General features: G+C 41.8%; 1 protein-coding gene across 1 annotated transcript; it reads right to left on the bottom strand.

Annotated features, from left to right (window-relative positions):
• Positions 1–599: 599 nt before the first annotated feature.
• txndc16 (thioredoxin domain containing 16) lies at positions 600–15209 on the bottom strand. The gene is made up of 20 exons (XM_069675426.1): positions 15077–15209; positions 14555–14735; positions 14393–14475; positions 14202–14275; positions 14014–14088; positions 12277–12398; positions 12033–12123; positions 11790–11949; positions 11380–11549; positions 11207–11267; positions 11004–11127; positions 10769–10915; positions 10624–10683; positions 10337–10535; positions 8468–8604; positions 6648–6732; positions 6321–6462; positions 4516–4703; positions 4186–4376; positions 600–879 (listed from the first exon to the last, which is right to left on the bottom strand). Exons 2-20 carry the CDS (start codon positions 14709–14711, stop codon positions 671–673), a joined length of 2475 nt encoding a protein of 824 aa, XP_069531527.1. The 5' UTR covers positions 14712–14735; positions 15077–15209; the 3' UTR covers positions 600–670.
• Between the last annotated feature and the right edge of the window lie 449 nt (positions 15210–15658).

Here is a 15658-nt window from a genome sequence, read left to right as displayed (position 1 = left end):
CATCCAGCCTGCTGGGAAAAATTACACAGCCATCCCATAATGCCGCTGTTATTATGGGACAGGAGGTGGAATGATTGGAAGCGTCACGTCAGAATAATTCCCAGGACGTAGATATCCTTCACCTAATGTCAATGCGATTTTCATGCATTGGGATGATTGTAGAAGCAGGAAGGCAGAACAGTAAAAACACTACTTTTCTATTAAGTTCTTACTGTGGCAAATATGTAGGGAAAGTGCTGAATGTTTGTGAGTACCTTTTTCAGCCACATTATTTTGAAAAACCACAACCAGCTTGCTCAGGTTAAGAAACTTCTATGATAGCTGTACAAACAAGAACAAGAACTGTTACTAATACTTGACGCTGCAAGTTATGCTTGTTAAAATGAGTTGTCAGCAAATCAGGTAAAACCACAGGGTTCACCAGAAATCTGGCACAACACCGCGGCAGTAAGGAACCAGGAAATGAAAGCAAAACTCCTGAGAAACACTGAGAGAACATGTTTAAGTGTGTAAATATACACAATAATGTTTGTATTCTTATGTATAGATTTATGTTAAACTTACGTGTTAATGACCTTTTTATTCTGATAGATAAATGGGAATCCTATGATACAGTATAAAAAAAAAAGTACAAAAAAACATCAACATATATACAAACATATGTGTTCAGCTATAGTTCAGAGTGAATGTTGGGTTTAGTGTCAGGAGCAGGAGAGTTTGCGAAGTAATCGGTTTCTTCTTCTTCCACATCCGCCTCGTCCACATCCTCTTCACCTGCAGGCGTTTGCTGCTGGGCGGAGTCGGGTTCCTGCATGTCCATGATTTTCAGATAGTCAAGAAAGTAGTAAGCAGGAGGCCAGCTGTCGTCACCCAACATCCCTACAGGGACAGATCAAGACAGAGATAAATTATTGCAATGTGCAATTTAATTAAGATTATACTAGCCTTTGATCTAATGAAAAATATGTTTTTGGATGCATCACCAGTGTAGGGATAAATCTTTTTTCATGCTGACATTATGATGATACGTTGATGCATTGATTTTTTTTTTGTGGATCAAGATTGGTTAATTTAAAAGAAAGTTTATCAAAGACTCTATGTGAAATATAAGGAAGTTTTCTGACCCTGAATGGTTCATAAGGCTAAATATGAAATACAATATTTGATTAAATTGTGAAAAAACATTAAACATTAAAACATTTAACTACATTTTTAAAATGTTACTTCACTTTCTTATTTTCAAAGGGCTTCATGTCTCAGTAGGCTTCTCATTCTACCCACCTAGCCAGCTGATTAGCTAGGGAGAGCATGACTCAGCATCAAAGAGCCAGTGTTAGCAGCTAGCTTGATAAGTCAAAGTTAGCTCTGCAGCATTGTGATACAAAACAATTCTGTGAGGAACAAAATTTCTAGGTGGCTCTAGCTAAGTGTAGCTAGCTAACACTGCTATATTTAATTTTAATGCTGATTGGTTATCCTTCTCACAACCTTGCTTAGTTAGTTAGCTAGCTAGTAACATAGCGTTGTTACTGTTACAGGTAAGTTTGTGTGCCTGTGTTTGCTGGTAAGAACCTGCTAGTTGGTTGATTCAGAATGACTTTTTGACATAGTTGTTACCCAAGCTAACATGAGCTAACTTGCTAGCACCGCTACATTTCCTAATAAAGAGGTTTAGTTCTTACGATTTCTGAAAATGTTCCACAACTTATTGTTTACTTAAAATATTTTTTTTTATATGTATATTAATTATTACTTATTAAGTATTAAACTCTTAAGCCTACAAGGTTTTCCATTAAAAAAATACTAAATTATGAATATTAACATTTAAAAAAGTTATGAAGATAATAATTTTAGCCATAATTGTGCAGCAGTAAGTTTTGCAAGTTTGATCAACTTCCAAGATACGGCATAAAACCCCATGTTAGGCCACTAAAAGTAAGTAACTTCAAACCATAGATACAACAGTCCATTGTTTACTTGAAACTTTAAGAGCATAATAATAAAAGAGGAATTTTAGACACCTCCGAACAAGGAAACAGGAAGTAAAACTTTAGGCTTAAAGCCGGTGTGTATCTTCAGGTCTCCTGTTTCTCCACAGAGAATGGAAAGAATGTGCTGGATGACAATCCCTCAGATAGACAGGGACGAGTCACAGCAAGACCATTGTCTTATCTTAGCTCACACCTATACAAACTACAGGGTTCAAAGGTCAAGGGTTAATGGCTCCAGACAGTCATGGTTTAGAGCTTTGAGGTACCCCAACAATCATCACCTTCATTTAAAGACTTTTATGTTCATGTAGCTGCTTAACTTAAAGTGACTTACTTTACATTCCTCAGACAGGGGCGCCACAAGGCCGATACATCACTGTACCTCTTCTCCATTACTTCACATGTTTGACTGTCATACATTTTTTTTACTTTCCACGGGAAGTTTTCTTTCTATGCTTGGACATTTTTAACACACACACATTGGACTAAGCAGACATCGTGTTGACAATTTACCCTCTGGAAGTCATCACGTAAGAAAGCAATCCCTGTAGGTGGTCACCTAATCACCGCATGTAAGCAGGCAATCAGAGAGGACATTTCTGCAGTAAAAAGCATCATTGTTGCGACTCCTGCTGCTTGAGAGAAATCCAGGCTGCTTTAACCGCCTGCTGTTTCTGTTTTTGTCAGTGTGTGCTCTTTAGTTTGCTGGCTTTGGAAATTGTGCGGGGGAAAAAGGTGAGATGTGATGAGCTGAAAAACGCAGATTGCAGTTTAAGCAGCAGGTGTTCAGAGGACATTACTGTAGAGAAAAAATGCTAATTTTAAAGGGCTTTTTGAGTGGAAATGACACAAATAGGATTTTTGTTCAGAATGTTTTTATAATAGTACCAAAAAGGCATCTTTTAAGGCCTTACTGGGATCTCTAGAACCACTTATTTTCGCTTTAATTATCCTTATTAAGGACTAAGCAAGCTCATTGTCTGGCAGGCTTTTGGTTTCAGGTTTTGGCACTTCCTGTGGTCTTTCCTCTCTGATCCTGTCCTGTCCAAGCATGCATAACACCTCCTCCAGCTTTCTTTTAACTGGCTAATGTACTACCCTTTTTGTTTACATTTATTCCCAGTCATGTAGACTGTTCAAAGAGTCTACATGACGTAAAACGCTTTGTTGGAATCCAGCCCGGTGACAGCTTTGACACTTTGAAATAATTTACATAGAAGGAGTCAGTATTCCTGCTGGTGGTCTGGTTTTGCTCTAGTAGGTCACAAGGAGGCAGCAGTGTTAAAATGACTGTTTCATAACCAGTTAAAAAGAACAGTAGGTATAAAAAACAAAGTACATATTTATTTGCACAAATTATTGGAGATATTTATAACCTATTGTTTCACACAAAAAGGGAGCTATACCAATCAGAGTAAAGAATGAATGACTACTTATTTAAGTTAGAAATGTTTTTAAAAGGTGCTTGGCTAGCTGTTTGGTTGTCCTTAAAGTTGACCCCTATACTGCAGTAAACAAAGCTCACCTAGAGTCTAAGTTCCTACATTAAGTTTTGTGAGGCTAAGAGACAAGTGTCTGTAAAACTGAAGTTTATTTGGAAGGCCTGAGGGCCTGTGTCCACTAACAGCGTTTTTTGCACTGGCAGCGGCCACAAGCTCAATTTCAGAGCGCTTCTCACCAGTGCTTACTGTTGCTAGGATACGAAAGTTGTATTGCTGCACTTCTGCTTCCCTTGGTCGTGACCGTTAAGTCTGTTTTACATTGCCCTGTATGCTTAATATTTGCTTGTATTCACGGAAATTTTACAAAGAAAACATCAACAACTGACATTAGCAGCAGCTCTAGACCAGGAAATTGTACCCTCGAAAAAGTATATATCGGAAGAGTGAGAAGCGACATTGACGAGCGCGGCGCTGCTCCAAAAGTTGAATTATTTTCACCTGAGAGTGCTGTGAGCATAGCGACTAAAAACAGCTGACACCAAGGGGGTTTTTGCGCTGAAAACACTGAACTGCGCTGTTTTAGTACAGAAAATAGGCGCTGCCAGCTTCAAAAAACACTGTTAGTGGACACAGGCCTTTAAGAGGTTCACACTGCTAGTTCCGATATATGTTGGTTTGGTTGACTTGCAGTATCTGCTATGGGTCTAGAAAATATAACTAACTCTTTGCATCTAGCACTTCCTCCTCCTTACCTGCTGCTGATTCGTCCCCGTCCTCGACCCTCTGCAGCCACTGCAGGACAGAGAGGGCAGCTATGGGGGTGTTGGGGGGATACTGATAGATTTCATCTCCAGAGGGCAAATGGGTGAGGACCAGAGCAGGAAGGGGGGGCATGCTGCCCAGGTAGGACCCCAGGACGGACATGCCAGCAGGAGTACGGCCACTGGAACACAGTACAAATGAATATAACATACAAATAAAAGAAGATAATGGAGATTGATGGAGCAACAAAATCCAGTAAGGCGAGTCTGTTTTGATGAATGGCTGACGGAGTGATCAATAGTAGTGATTGATGTACGTACAGGTGGATCCAGCAGGGCAGGTATCGCTCCATCCTCCCCCCTCCCAGCTTCACCACTCCTCTCATCTCCTCCACAAGCGCCTGGTTCTGCCTCCGCCCGATCTCGTCCTCCTCCTCTCCCACGAAGAGGAGCAGCAGGGCTTTACCGAGGGAGAGGAAGGACGGCAGGTTTTCCACCGTCAGCTCAGGCTGGAGATAAAAGTAGCATTGACATAAAAGCTTAATACTGAAGGTTCAACAACTTTCAAAATAAAAGCAAGCACGGTTTGTGCTACATATCCCAGATTTACACATGAGGGATTTGTGCTGATTACTGCAGATGCTACACCTGCTTATAAGTGTCAGCACTAACCACGTTAGAGGCAGCAATTCATTTACTAAAGGCTTAATAATGAGAGCAGAATGTTCAAACTGGAGTTGGAATCATTTAAGGGACTGTGTGCAAATTATTGGCACTGGTAGTGTGACCCCAAAGCTGTGTCCCAATCCACGGGCTGCAGCCTTTGTAGGAGGCGGTCCACGGAGGATGCTCCATTCATAGCCTGCGTAGACCGTTCAAACTGAAATGAGACGGTCTGGTCTACCCTTGCGTCACCAAACGCCGCTCCTGTCGCCTAGCAACAGGTAGCTAGCTGGCTCACTAGCTAGCATAACTAAGGTCACGTAACTTAACCTCTTATTTTAAAGATCATTTGTTTCAAGGGCCCTTTTGTTTTCTTAAACACTCGCTATTCGATCGAGTTGAAACCAAAAACTTTTACATTTTAAAGTGTCTTCCTCCGTTTAAAAGTCCGCCATTTTATTTGAATTAGTGCGCAATGCATCCCGGGATCTGATGGGCCGCGAAGGATGCACCTGATGCGCTTCTGTGACGCAATCGGCCTTCAAAGGCTGCAGCTCCTGGATTGGAACACAGCTATTTCTTGGCTGCTTGACAGTTGTTTAAAGACTCTGCTGCATTGATAACGATGATTTTAAAATTGACATAACTCCGTCGTCATCTTCATGTCACTCCTTCCTTCATCCTCCTGGCACTGTAGTTGTGAGTGGCAGCTGGTGTCAGCCATGAGGTGGTACCCTCGCTCTACAAGTGGCGCCATCTACTGTTGGCGTTTAAAAGTGCACAGCCCGAATATAAGACGATACCACTTTTTCAGATGTATTTCAAGGTGGAAAACACGTCTTATATTCAGACTAATACGGTATTTTTGATGTTACTATTGACATTTTATTCCAATATAAATATTACAAAGGAAGGATAGATCCCCCCCCAAAAAATGCATAACAGTCCGTAAGTCAACGCCTCTTTAAATTCTGCTTTAAACTGTGCTGAACAGACTCCTTGCTGCTACCTTCTTTATAAAAATAACAACAACAACAGCGCCCCCTAGAGGCAGACTATGTTACTGAACTATAAAATAACCTTCCCCTGATCCCTGACATCTGCGTTTACACTATCTGGAGCCAAATTCATCAGTGCGAAACAGCATAGAGAGCTGTCTCGTTGAGCAACATCAGCATTAAAGATGGCCGTTTCAACAGCAGTTCATTGTATCTGTTTAAAGTGGGGAATGTAAACTCAGACGTGGCGCAGCGCTCTGACCTTGGATATTGTGGAAACCGCGTCCAAACTCTGTGAAAGTCCACATATGGTGCTTGTCATCTGCGACATACTGTGAACGATTCCATCTTGGCTTTTACAAACTTCCAGGAACTTCATCACATCACTTATTTGTATTTCTTCAAGGCCATTTAAATGAGGTATTTCTCAATGCATGCATGACTCAACGACAGCAGAACCCTTACCAGAGGATGCAGCAGAGCAGAGTTGATGTGCGACAGCAGCTCTTCTGCAGACGTGGACACAGACAGCGTGGAGGGACGAGCGTGCGTCCTCCAGGAGGGAAACACAAACACTGCAGGAAGGTCCACGGCGTGCTCCGCCGCCCTGCAGCGCAAACATGACACTTAAATAAATATTTAAGAGGTCATAAAAGTGGCTGCTTTTAAGGACTATTTAATGACTCTTCTTTGAATGTAGGCACACACAGGCTTTGTTTATATTGTCTTTAATCAAGTTCAGACAGGAGAACTTGAAGGAGCGAATGAACGACATAATGACCGAGGCGTTACCATCGCTCTGCCAGCTCATGTGTCAGCAGTCCGGTCAGCACCTCTCCTCTCAGGGACTTTGCTGCTTCTGTAAACAGCGACACACCTGACAAGACAAAAAAACATTGTTACATCATCATGTGATGTTAGTGGCTGTGGACAGGTGAGTGGTTGCTACGGAGAGAGTTCTTGAAGAGACCTGGCTCTTTATATTAACTGGGATAAAGTTGGTAATCCATATTATTTATTAGCATTCTGTTAGCAGACGTTGTGCACCTAAATTATTCCTCCTTTTATATATAAAACCCTCAGACACTTTAACACTGTGTGAAAGCAGCTCCACAAGTCATGAACTGTCTACTGACACAGTGGGTGGTGCCAACAAACCTGAACGCAGCTAATCGTTTCCTAGACCGCACGCACGTCCTCATCCAGCGTGGCACCACAGGCGCCAATCAAGTACATGCAAGCGCATTCTTTGTAGATGACTTCCTGACATGAACGCCAAATTTCCAGAGTTTACCTCGTGTTAGTAAACAGCCACAGTGGGAAGTGTTACAAACAGTCTGGGGTATTTTTTAGCCTGAGCTTGGCCTGTGTATGAATTGGCAGCAAATGCAGGGTTAACTCTGTTTGCGTTACGTTTAGGTACTCCAGTTACATTAAGTAACGTTTCTTAACAGCTAAATTACCCAGATGTTTAGCGATATTATGGTAAACAATAAAGGGATATTCAAATTTCAAAACGAAACCCAATACCAATTTGAGATGAGAAAAATGTGATGATAAGTGAAAATGTTTGAGCTGGTCGACTTTGTTTCTTTTTCTTTTGATTTTCACTTATTGTTGAAGTTGTATCTGTAGTCATCCATTTTTCTTTGTTTGTTCAGCCATAGTAGATTACTGTTTACTCGCAACAGTTGCAGAGAGCGGAAAAGCAGCCGCTTAGCTCCGCCTACCTTCTCTGGCAGACCAACCACTGCTGGGTGATGGAAAACGCGTCACTAACTGGGCGCCACTTGTGATTTTGTCTGCGAAAGTCGCCACAGACACCCAGTCTGTAATACTGTGTTACCTCATTCAGCGATAGATAGTGACTTAACAGACATTTATTTACATGAAAATCTTCAAGATTATTACTTTAAAGTAGGACCTAACACAGGAAGCAAACCAAGGGTGCGGGTGCTGACACTTGCAGAGACAGCCACGCAGCCAGGCAGCAAGACGAGTAGAGGACGGACGTGGGGGAGCGACGAGGAATAGAAATATGGGCTGACCAAACGATTTCAGAAATGCTTGCGTAAACGCACGAGAACACGGAGGTGATTTTTTTTTAAAGACTTTTTACTTTGTAAATTGTCAACTGTTTCTAGTGTGGACCGCTGTCTCAGCTGTGATGCTACATTTAAATGTAAATGGACTGTACTTGTATAGCACTCTCACATGTCTCATTCACCCATTCACACACAGCTGGTTATGTCACCAGGAGAAATTTGGGGTTCAGTGTCTCGCCCAAGGACACTTTGACACTGAGGAAGCTGGGGATCGAACCACCAACCTCCCGATTGAAAGATGACTGGCACTACCACTGCGCCACAGCAGACAGTGCCGAAACAATGGATCAAGATTGCTCTTTGCTGGACAAAATACATGATGACAACATTTCTGAGTTAGGGCGACTTTGCCGAGGGTTCATTTAGACTGCTGGCACAGTATTGTAAACTATGGAGTAAAAGCGCCCTCTGCTGGATAAATTATGTGATTCAAAAACTTTGATTTCAGCTTCTCAGGCATCACCATTACTTACATCAATAAAGAAAAGGTGCACTACAGCCTCCTACCTGCGTCTGTCTGTGTCTGAAACAGTCCCAGCACTCTGTCAGGCTTATAGCCTGCTAGCTCAGGGTGAGGCACTTCCTGAAGGAATGATGTCACTTCCTTTTGCGTTGACAGTAGCACAGGAGAAGCTTGGTGGCTTCTGTGTAAAGAACAAAGACATGGTCGTTGTTAGGGGTTCAAACATTTCGCTCTGATTGGTCTCATTCTGGTCCGAGGAGACCCTCCTCAGTTTAGCTCTAATGAATAAACACACACACCGAAGTCACCAGGCGACTACAGGACAACAAATGTCTGCCTGTGGACAAGCTTAACAAACATGACTGTGCATGAATATAAGCAATGACTCAAAGGCTCCTACGTGGATTTATATGGTTCTGCTGTTATTGTTTACATGTGGCCGAGCTCGTCTCTGAGCTCGTTTCCTGCGTGTGTTTATTTGTAGTCGTGAATATAAAGTGGCTTACTTCAGGCCAATGGAAGTGAAAAGACTGCCTGCACTGGTAATGCAAACACTGTCATCTGTTCTATTATGTTGTTATGTTGTTGTTATGTCTGCAGCTGCTTTCTGTTCTTAGGAACTATTTAACGCCCTTAGTGTAGCTGTAATGTCTGTGTCTTCACTTGAATTTGTTTGTATTACATCTTATACTGCATGCAGTTCTGTTCATACATGCTGCCGCCTTTGTAACTGACATAATGAGCCGTTACTGAGAGCTTAATCCCTACACTGTGATATATAGCGTTTAAGAGGGACTGAATTTTGTGCAGCATTTACATAAAGTTATCGGACTTAAGAGACTAGTTCAAGAAAAGGAACAGCTGCCTATGCTGATTTTAACTCTGGATACTACATTCCCCATGATGCAGTTTGAAAGCTTCAGTCCCTCCAGGATTTCGCAGATTTTTATGGCCTAAAACGCCTAATTTTCCTGCAGAATTTTGAAATAGTTGCAAAGCATGACTTTTTTTTGTGTGTAACACAACTGTGAGCTACAAATGCTCCAATAAAGCCATCACTTCACAAGTTAAGATGCCAAATAAAATGTGTAAAAATGGAATAAAACCAAAGAAAATGTCCATGGAAGACTAATTTCGCTATTTAAATGCTATCCATACGCCCAAAGAAGAATTAATACACATTATTGATGCAGTTTTACTCAATATTTCAGGTGCTACGCTTGTATCAAGCCACTAATAAGAGACGGTGATTCATATCTCACTGTACAAACCGTCTTTGACTCACATTTGTAACACAGCCTCTGGTTGGTGGACAGTTAAAGGCACCAGGAAGTGGCTAAGTGAACGGCTAACAGTTTTTAACATGGATAAATAATCACAAGAAGACATTGAATACTGGATTTGTTATTATGGATTCACTGTATAGAGCCTCAGTAAAGATCAGGTAATTCGTGAAAGAGACACGATCGCACCGGAGGGTCGTTAAGCAGATCAGCTGTCTAAAAAATAAGTTTCTAGAATGCAGTGTGCTGGAGATATTAAAGCCACAGAAAACAATACTCTACGATGTTTATACAACATTGCAGACCTTTGAAGATCAATATTTGATGATGTACACGTGGGCGAAATAGGTTGATTGGTCAAATTTGCTGAAAAGATGTGCTGATTGGTTGAATTCTGTCTTCCTGGAGGGACTATTTTACTGGACCCTCCCTCTGTGGTGGATGTAGACATCTTTCAAACTCCACACCCTGGTTTGTGTCTTATTTTTTGAGGGGGTTTAGTTGTCAAGCGGAATTAAACCTAATGACATCATCAGGGTTTTTTTTCTGTCACTCTAAAATCACAGAAAACATGATGTAATCAACCTCCTGATTCCTAATTAATTCTGTGGATTGTAGAAAATGGCTCACAGCACGATGAAGCGATGCAGCGCCTCAGCGCCCAGCATGCCTCTGTAGCGCTGCGCCGACTCCTGGGGGCGGAGCATCAGGACGCTCGGGAAGGCTGTGATTGGCTGGAACGGGATGGGGCGGGAGCTGCCCGCCTGAGCGGCGCAGAGGTCCGTCCACTCGCCGCAGTCGACTGCGCTCATCTGAACTGCTGCTGACTCTGAAGCACGGACATGATGCACATACTTAGACGTATAATAAAAAGGTAACGAGTTAAAATTGCTTTGACACCCTGCCTTCATGTTTACCTGCCAGCCGTTCTGCAACTTCAAGGAAGGAGCTGAGGAAGGACATGGAAACAGCATCCCCTGGTGGTGGAAAAAAGAAACTACAATGAATTCCAGCTACATCTATTTCCACTTTCGAGCTTGAGAAACATAAAATGTTTCTTACATTTGAGGTAGAAGAGCGCCACTGTGAGGCTGCTTTGAGCTACTGCAGCGTGGAAGTTGTCAGAGGTCAGTTGGGTGATTGAGTCCATGTCCAGGAGGTCGCCTCGGTTTTCAAAGACAGACGCGGCGACTTCATCGTCTAGCTTTTCTGGAGGCAGACACACAAACACATTCAAATAGCTCCCTCCTTCTTCTCCCTCCTTCGCTGCTGTTGGCTTCTTCCATCAGACACTGACCGTAATTTGAATCGTCCTCATCGTCCTCCTCCTCTACCTCCTCCTCCTCCTCTTTCTCTTGGTTTGTAAAGAGCTCCAGCACCTCGTCAAGGTCGTGTAAGGTCAAATACTTCACATCTGAGCTCTGAAAACACACACACAGGTGAAACACACATGGGTAAAATAACAGTCATCATTTGTTAGTATGAATGTGACCTTTATACCTTCCCAGGCAGCCTGTAAGCAGCGTTGTATTCATCTGGGGTTTTCACCGCAGGACTCTGCCTAACAACACGCACACACGCGCGCACACACATCCATAAGTCATGTTATTTATACATTATATTAATAAATTAGAAATACAAATAATGCCTAACACCCTACTACCAATGTGTACCTGTGAACGAGCAGCAGCAGAGCGAGGCCACGGAGCCTCCAGGCCAGCGTGGTGGCCGTCTCCCGGTCCAGATGCTCCGTCGCAGGTCGAGCGAACAGGAAGACCTGGGGGATCTGCTGGTAGGGAAACAGGGGGGGCTGGATCGAGGAGGGGTCGTCGTAAACTTCAGACTGAAAGTGGAGAGAAGCAGTTATGTCTGAATTAATACCTTTCTGTGTCTTTTAGATGTAATCTAATCCAAACCTTTACTATAAAACGTAAAAATAACAGCTTGTATCGTATTAGAATCTCTTTATCTATTTATCTATGGCACAGCACAAAAGGCAGATATTAATGTACTTCTCATACACTCATCTTTTAAGCTCCAAAAATGACTTAAAATTATTGTGACTATTTCTTCTCCTACTGACCACTAGTGGAGCCTCCATGAGCTGCAGGAAGGAGTGGAGGCTGAGGGTGGAGAGCGGCTTCCTCATGCGGGTCAAAGGGCAGCGCTCGGAGGTCGTGAACCCTCTGTGAAGTCTGCAGTGGAGGAACCAGACCTGAGACGAGTGAGACGGCTCATCAGCGCTGAAAGACAGACGGAAAGGAAGAGACACAGTTATCACAACTCAACTATAACAAATTGGGGAATATGATAGAAGAGAGCCTACCCTAAGTGCTTCAGAACTGGGCCTCCAGTGATGAGGATGAACTGGTATTTGGATCCGTACACATACGCCGTCTCCATCATGGATCTGTGTTCTGCAGTAACACAATCAGCAGAAACAATAAATTTAATATGATCAGTCACAATCAACCAGACTATCTGTTTCTTTCAGCACAGTATCAGTCAACTAATCAGCCCTTAAATACGTCACCCACATCCAACCACTACATCAACCCTCCTCTTCTTACCTTGTGTTCCCAGACTGCGAACGTAACCCAGCACCAGATCCTTCTTCCCTCTTGCTGCCTTCTCCATGGCCAGCAGGTCTGCGTCTGTGTGGACGTACTTGACCTCGTCACGCAGAATGGCGCTGGAAGAGACACAGAGACAGATTAACAGTTTTCAGTATCAGGTCTTGAAGGGTAAAACTGCCTATAGTAACTGTTATAGTAAATAGCATATAGTATGTAGTATATAGTATCCAATTTCGCATACTATAGACTACATACTGAATACTATAGACTATATATTACATACTGCATACTATAGACTATATTCTACATACTGCATACGATATTCTACATACTGCATGCTATATACTACATACTGCATACGATATACTACATACTGCATGCTATAGACTACATACTGCATACTATAGACTATATATTACATACTGCATACTATATACTACATACTGCATGCTATAGACTACATACTGCATACTATACACTACATACTGCATACTATAGACTATATATTACATACTGCATACGATATTCTACATACTGCATACTATAGACTACATACTGCATGCTATACACTACATACTGCATACTATACACTACATACTGCATACGATATTCTACATACTGCATACTATATACTACATACTGCATGCTATAGACTACATACTGCATACTATAGACTATATATTACATACTGCATACGATATTCTACATACTGCATACTATAGACTACATACTGCATGCTATACACTACATACTGCATACTATACACTACATACTGCATACGATATTCTACATACTGCATACTATAGACTACATACTGCATACTATAGACTATATATTACATACTGCATACGATATACTACATACTGCATGCTATAGACTACATACTGCATACTATACACTACATACTGCATACGATATTCTACATACTGCATACTATAGACTACATACTGCATACTATAGACTATATATTACATACTGCATACTATAGACTATATACTACATACTGCATACGGTATTCTACATACTATATACTACATATGATATTCTATATACTGCATACTATAGACTACATACTGCATACTATAGACTATATACTACATACTGCATACGGTATTCTACATACTGCATACTATAAACTACATACTGCATACGATATTCTACATACTGCATACTATAGACTATATACTGCATACTATACACTACATACTGCATAAGATAGACTACATACTGCATACTATAGACTACATACTGCATACTATATACTACATAGGCAGCAGTATTGAGCTGTTCAAATTTATATTCCAGTATGGTACGCCAGGCGCCAGTTTCCGGTTTTCAAAAGTTGAAGTAAACAATAGCCAAATGCAAACGGCATTTCAACGGCCATTGTGACGATCCAGCGCTTTGCATTGTGGGATACAGTAGGTGAGGTAGACTGGCCAATGCATATTGACGATTTTTTCCAAATTAGTATGACATATTTTTGGCATACTGTAAATTTTGCTTTTGTTTGCATACTACATTTTGGACAACTCAGTACGTACTGCTAGTATAGTATGCGATTTCAAACTCATCCATTGTGAGAGTAAGGAAGTTAGGAGGTTCAACTAACAGTGTGTTAAAGACATCATTTGGAAACGTTTGTGTAATGTTTGTTTTAGATACAAGCAAGAGCAGAAATGTGAAGCCTCACAGCTGTTGCTTCATAACTGAGAGCGAGTGCTTACTTACAACAAGACTTCAGAGACTATGGAGTTGACGTCAAACACGGTGTCCAGATCAAAACCCAGGAACTCCTTCCCAGCCCTGATGGAGAGAGACACAGGTGGCGTTACTACAAAAGGGTTGTACGTTTAAACAGTCCTTAATGCCCTTCTTAGAATAATGTTCTCTGAGCTTTTAATGTATACACAACCTACCTGAAGAGAAACGCGGTGTGCAGCCCCCTCTCTTCTGTGCAGTAGGTGTGAACCAGCTCTTTATTGCATTTGACCTAAACAGAGCAAACAAACACAGTGCTGAGCTGCCACCTCTCACTTCCTAGTATCCTCATCTGAAAGATGGAAATCAGATCAGATGGCACATATAGCACTGTAGGGAGTATAGTTACCTTCCCAACAAGTACCCCATAATCCTGCAGGGCCTCAGCAGACTTCTCCAACTTCTCCAGGAAGAGAGAGATGGTCGGAGAGACTGGAGACAGCGAGAAACACTGTTATATACTAGATTTGTGGTTATAAGGCTGTAAATACTGCTTGAATTTAGCTGCTACCTTGATGCTCAAAATAGATAAACATCGTCTTCCCAGAATGCAATTTCTCATAGAAGTCTGCTGCTGTGTATTCGATCAGATCTGAGGTGTTGGCCTTCTCCGTGCATCCTCCTGACCTCATCCACAGCAGGAAAACAGCAATGCACATCCACATCATGGACAACAGGCTCTGCTGGGCTCTCTGTGGAGGACAAATCATTAGTTGTGCAACTAAGAGATGCAGAATAAAGTCAGTGCACTAATATCATCCAGGATAATGGACGAATTTTAATACTTGGATCCCAAAAAAGCCAAGAATGTGTAGGAGCATGTGCACGCACAGATGTCACATATATTGGTGCGTTTAATGGAACTAAATAGGACACTAGCTTTGAAGACAGGAGCACACGGTTTAAAAGACCGCTGTTACAAACGTGGTAAACGTAACGTCATAATTATGGCGTTAACTACGAGCAGCTGTTTGTCCTTTCAGTATAAAATCCCGAAGAAAGTCCCAAAAATGGCGCTTTCTGCCTTTCTTACCGCCTGTAAATTAGATGATTTTTCTGCATATGTCTGTAGGAAGGTAACGTTAGGCCACAGACAAAGTACGTGTTGCTTTTCTCCAAGCTGCAGGAAATATTAAAGATGTGTTAAGAAAAAATGATGTTCCATCTCTCGCAACACAGTGTCAAGTTGCTACAGTTAGGACAGTACTTCCTGTTATTGGTACCAGTGTATATAATTGATATTTTTATTTCCAAGTTTTTAAAGAAGCACATGTTACTTGTATGACAAACACGACGTTTATATTTTAAAAAATGTAACTGAAGACAATAAATATGATCTACTTCATATTTCGCACTAATATTTCACGCTTTTATTTTGAAGGCAACATCATTTCCCGTTAATATTAGCTTTCGCTCAATAACTTGACGTAAATGTCTGCAACTTGTTTTGATGCCTCTTTTTCTGGGAGTGACGCCCACGTGCTGCTTCGAGCCAATCAAATAAGGGAGCAGCTTTGACTTGAAAATTTGGCCAATAACGAGGGCGCAGAGGGCGGGCTCTATCGCAGCTGACATCATCATGAACCAATGGAGTGAGAAGACTGTGGAGGTTGGG

This window comes from Semicossyphus pulcher, unplaced genomic scaffold (genome assembly GCF_022749685.1).
Source record: "Semicossyphus pulcher isolate SPU_LCO1_2020_fin unplaced genomic scaffold, fSemPul1.0.p SCAF_24, whole genome shotgun sequence".
NCBI lineage: Eukaryota > Metazoa > Chordata > Actinopteri > Labriformes > Labridae > Semicossyphus > Semicossyphus pulcher.
This window is presented reverse-complemented; position numbering and strand designations above follow the sequence as displayed.

Coding starts and splice junctions, on each gene's coding strand:
- txndc16 (XM_069675426.1), bottom strand. CDS start 14,711: ATGATGTGGATGTGCATTGCTGTTTTCCTGCTGTGGATGAGGTCAGGA. Junction 11,128..11,206: donor CTTACAGGCTGCCTGGGAAG/GTATAAAGGTCA, acceptor GTGTGTTTTCAG/AGCTCAGATGTGAAGTATTT. Junction 6,463..6,647: donor CATGAGCTGGCAGAGCGATG/GTAACGCCTCGG, acceptor TTTGCGCTGCAG/GGCGGCGGAGCACGCCGTGG.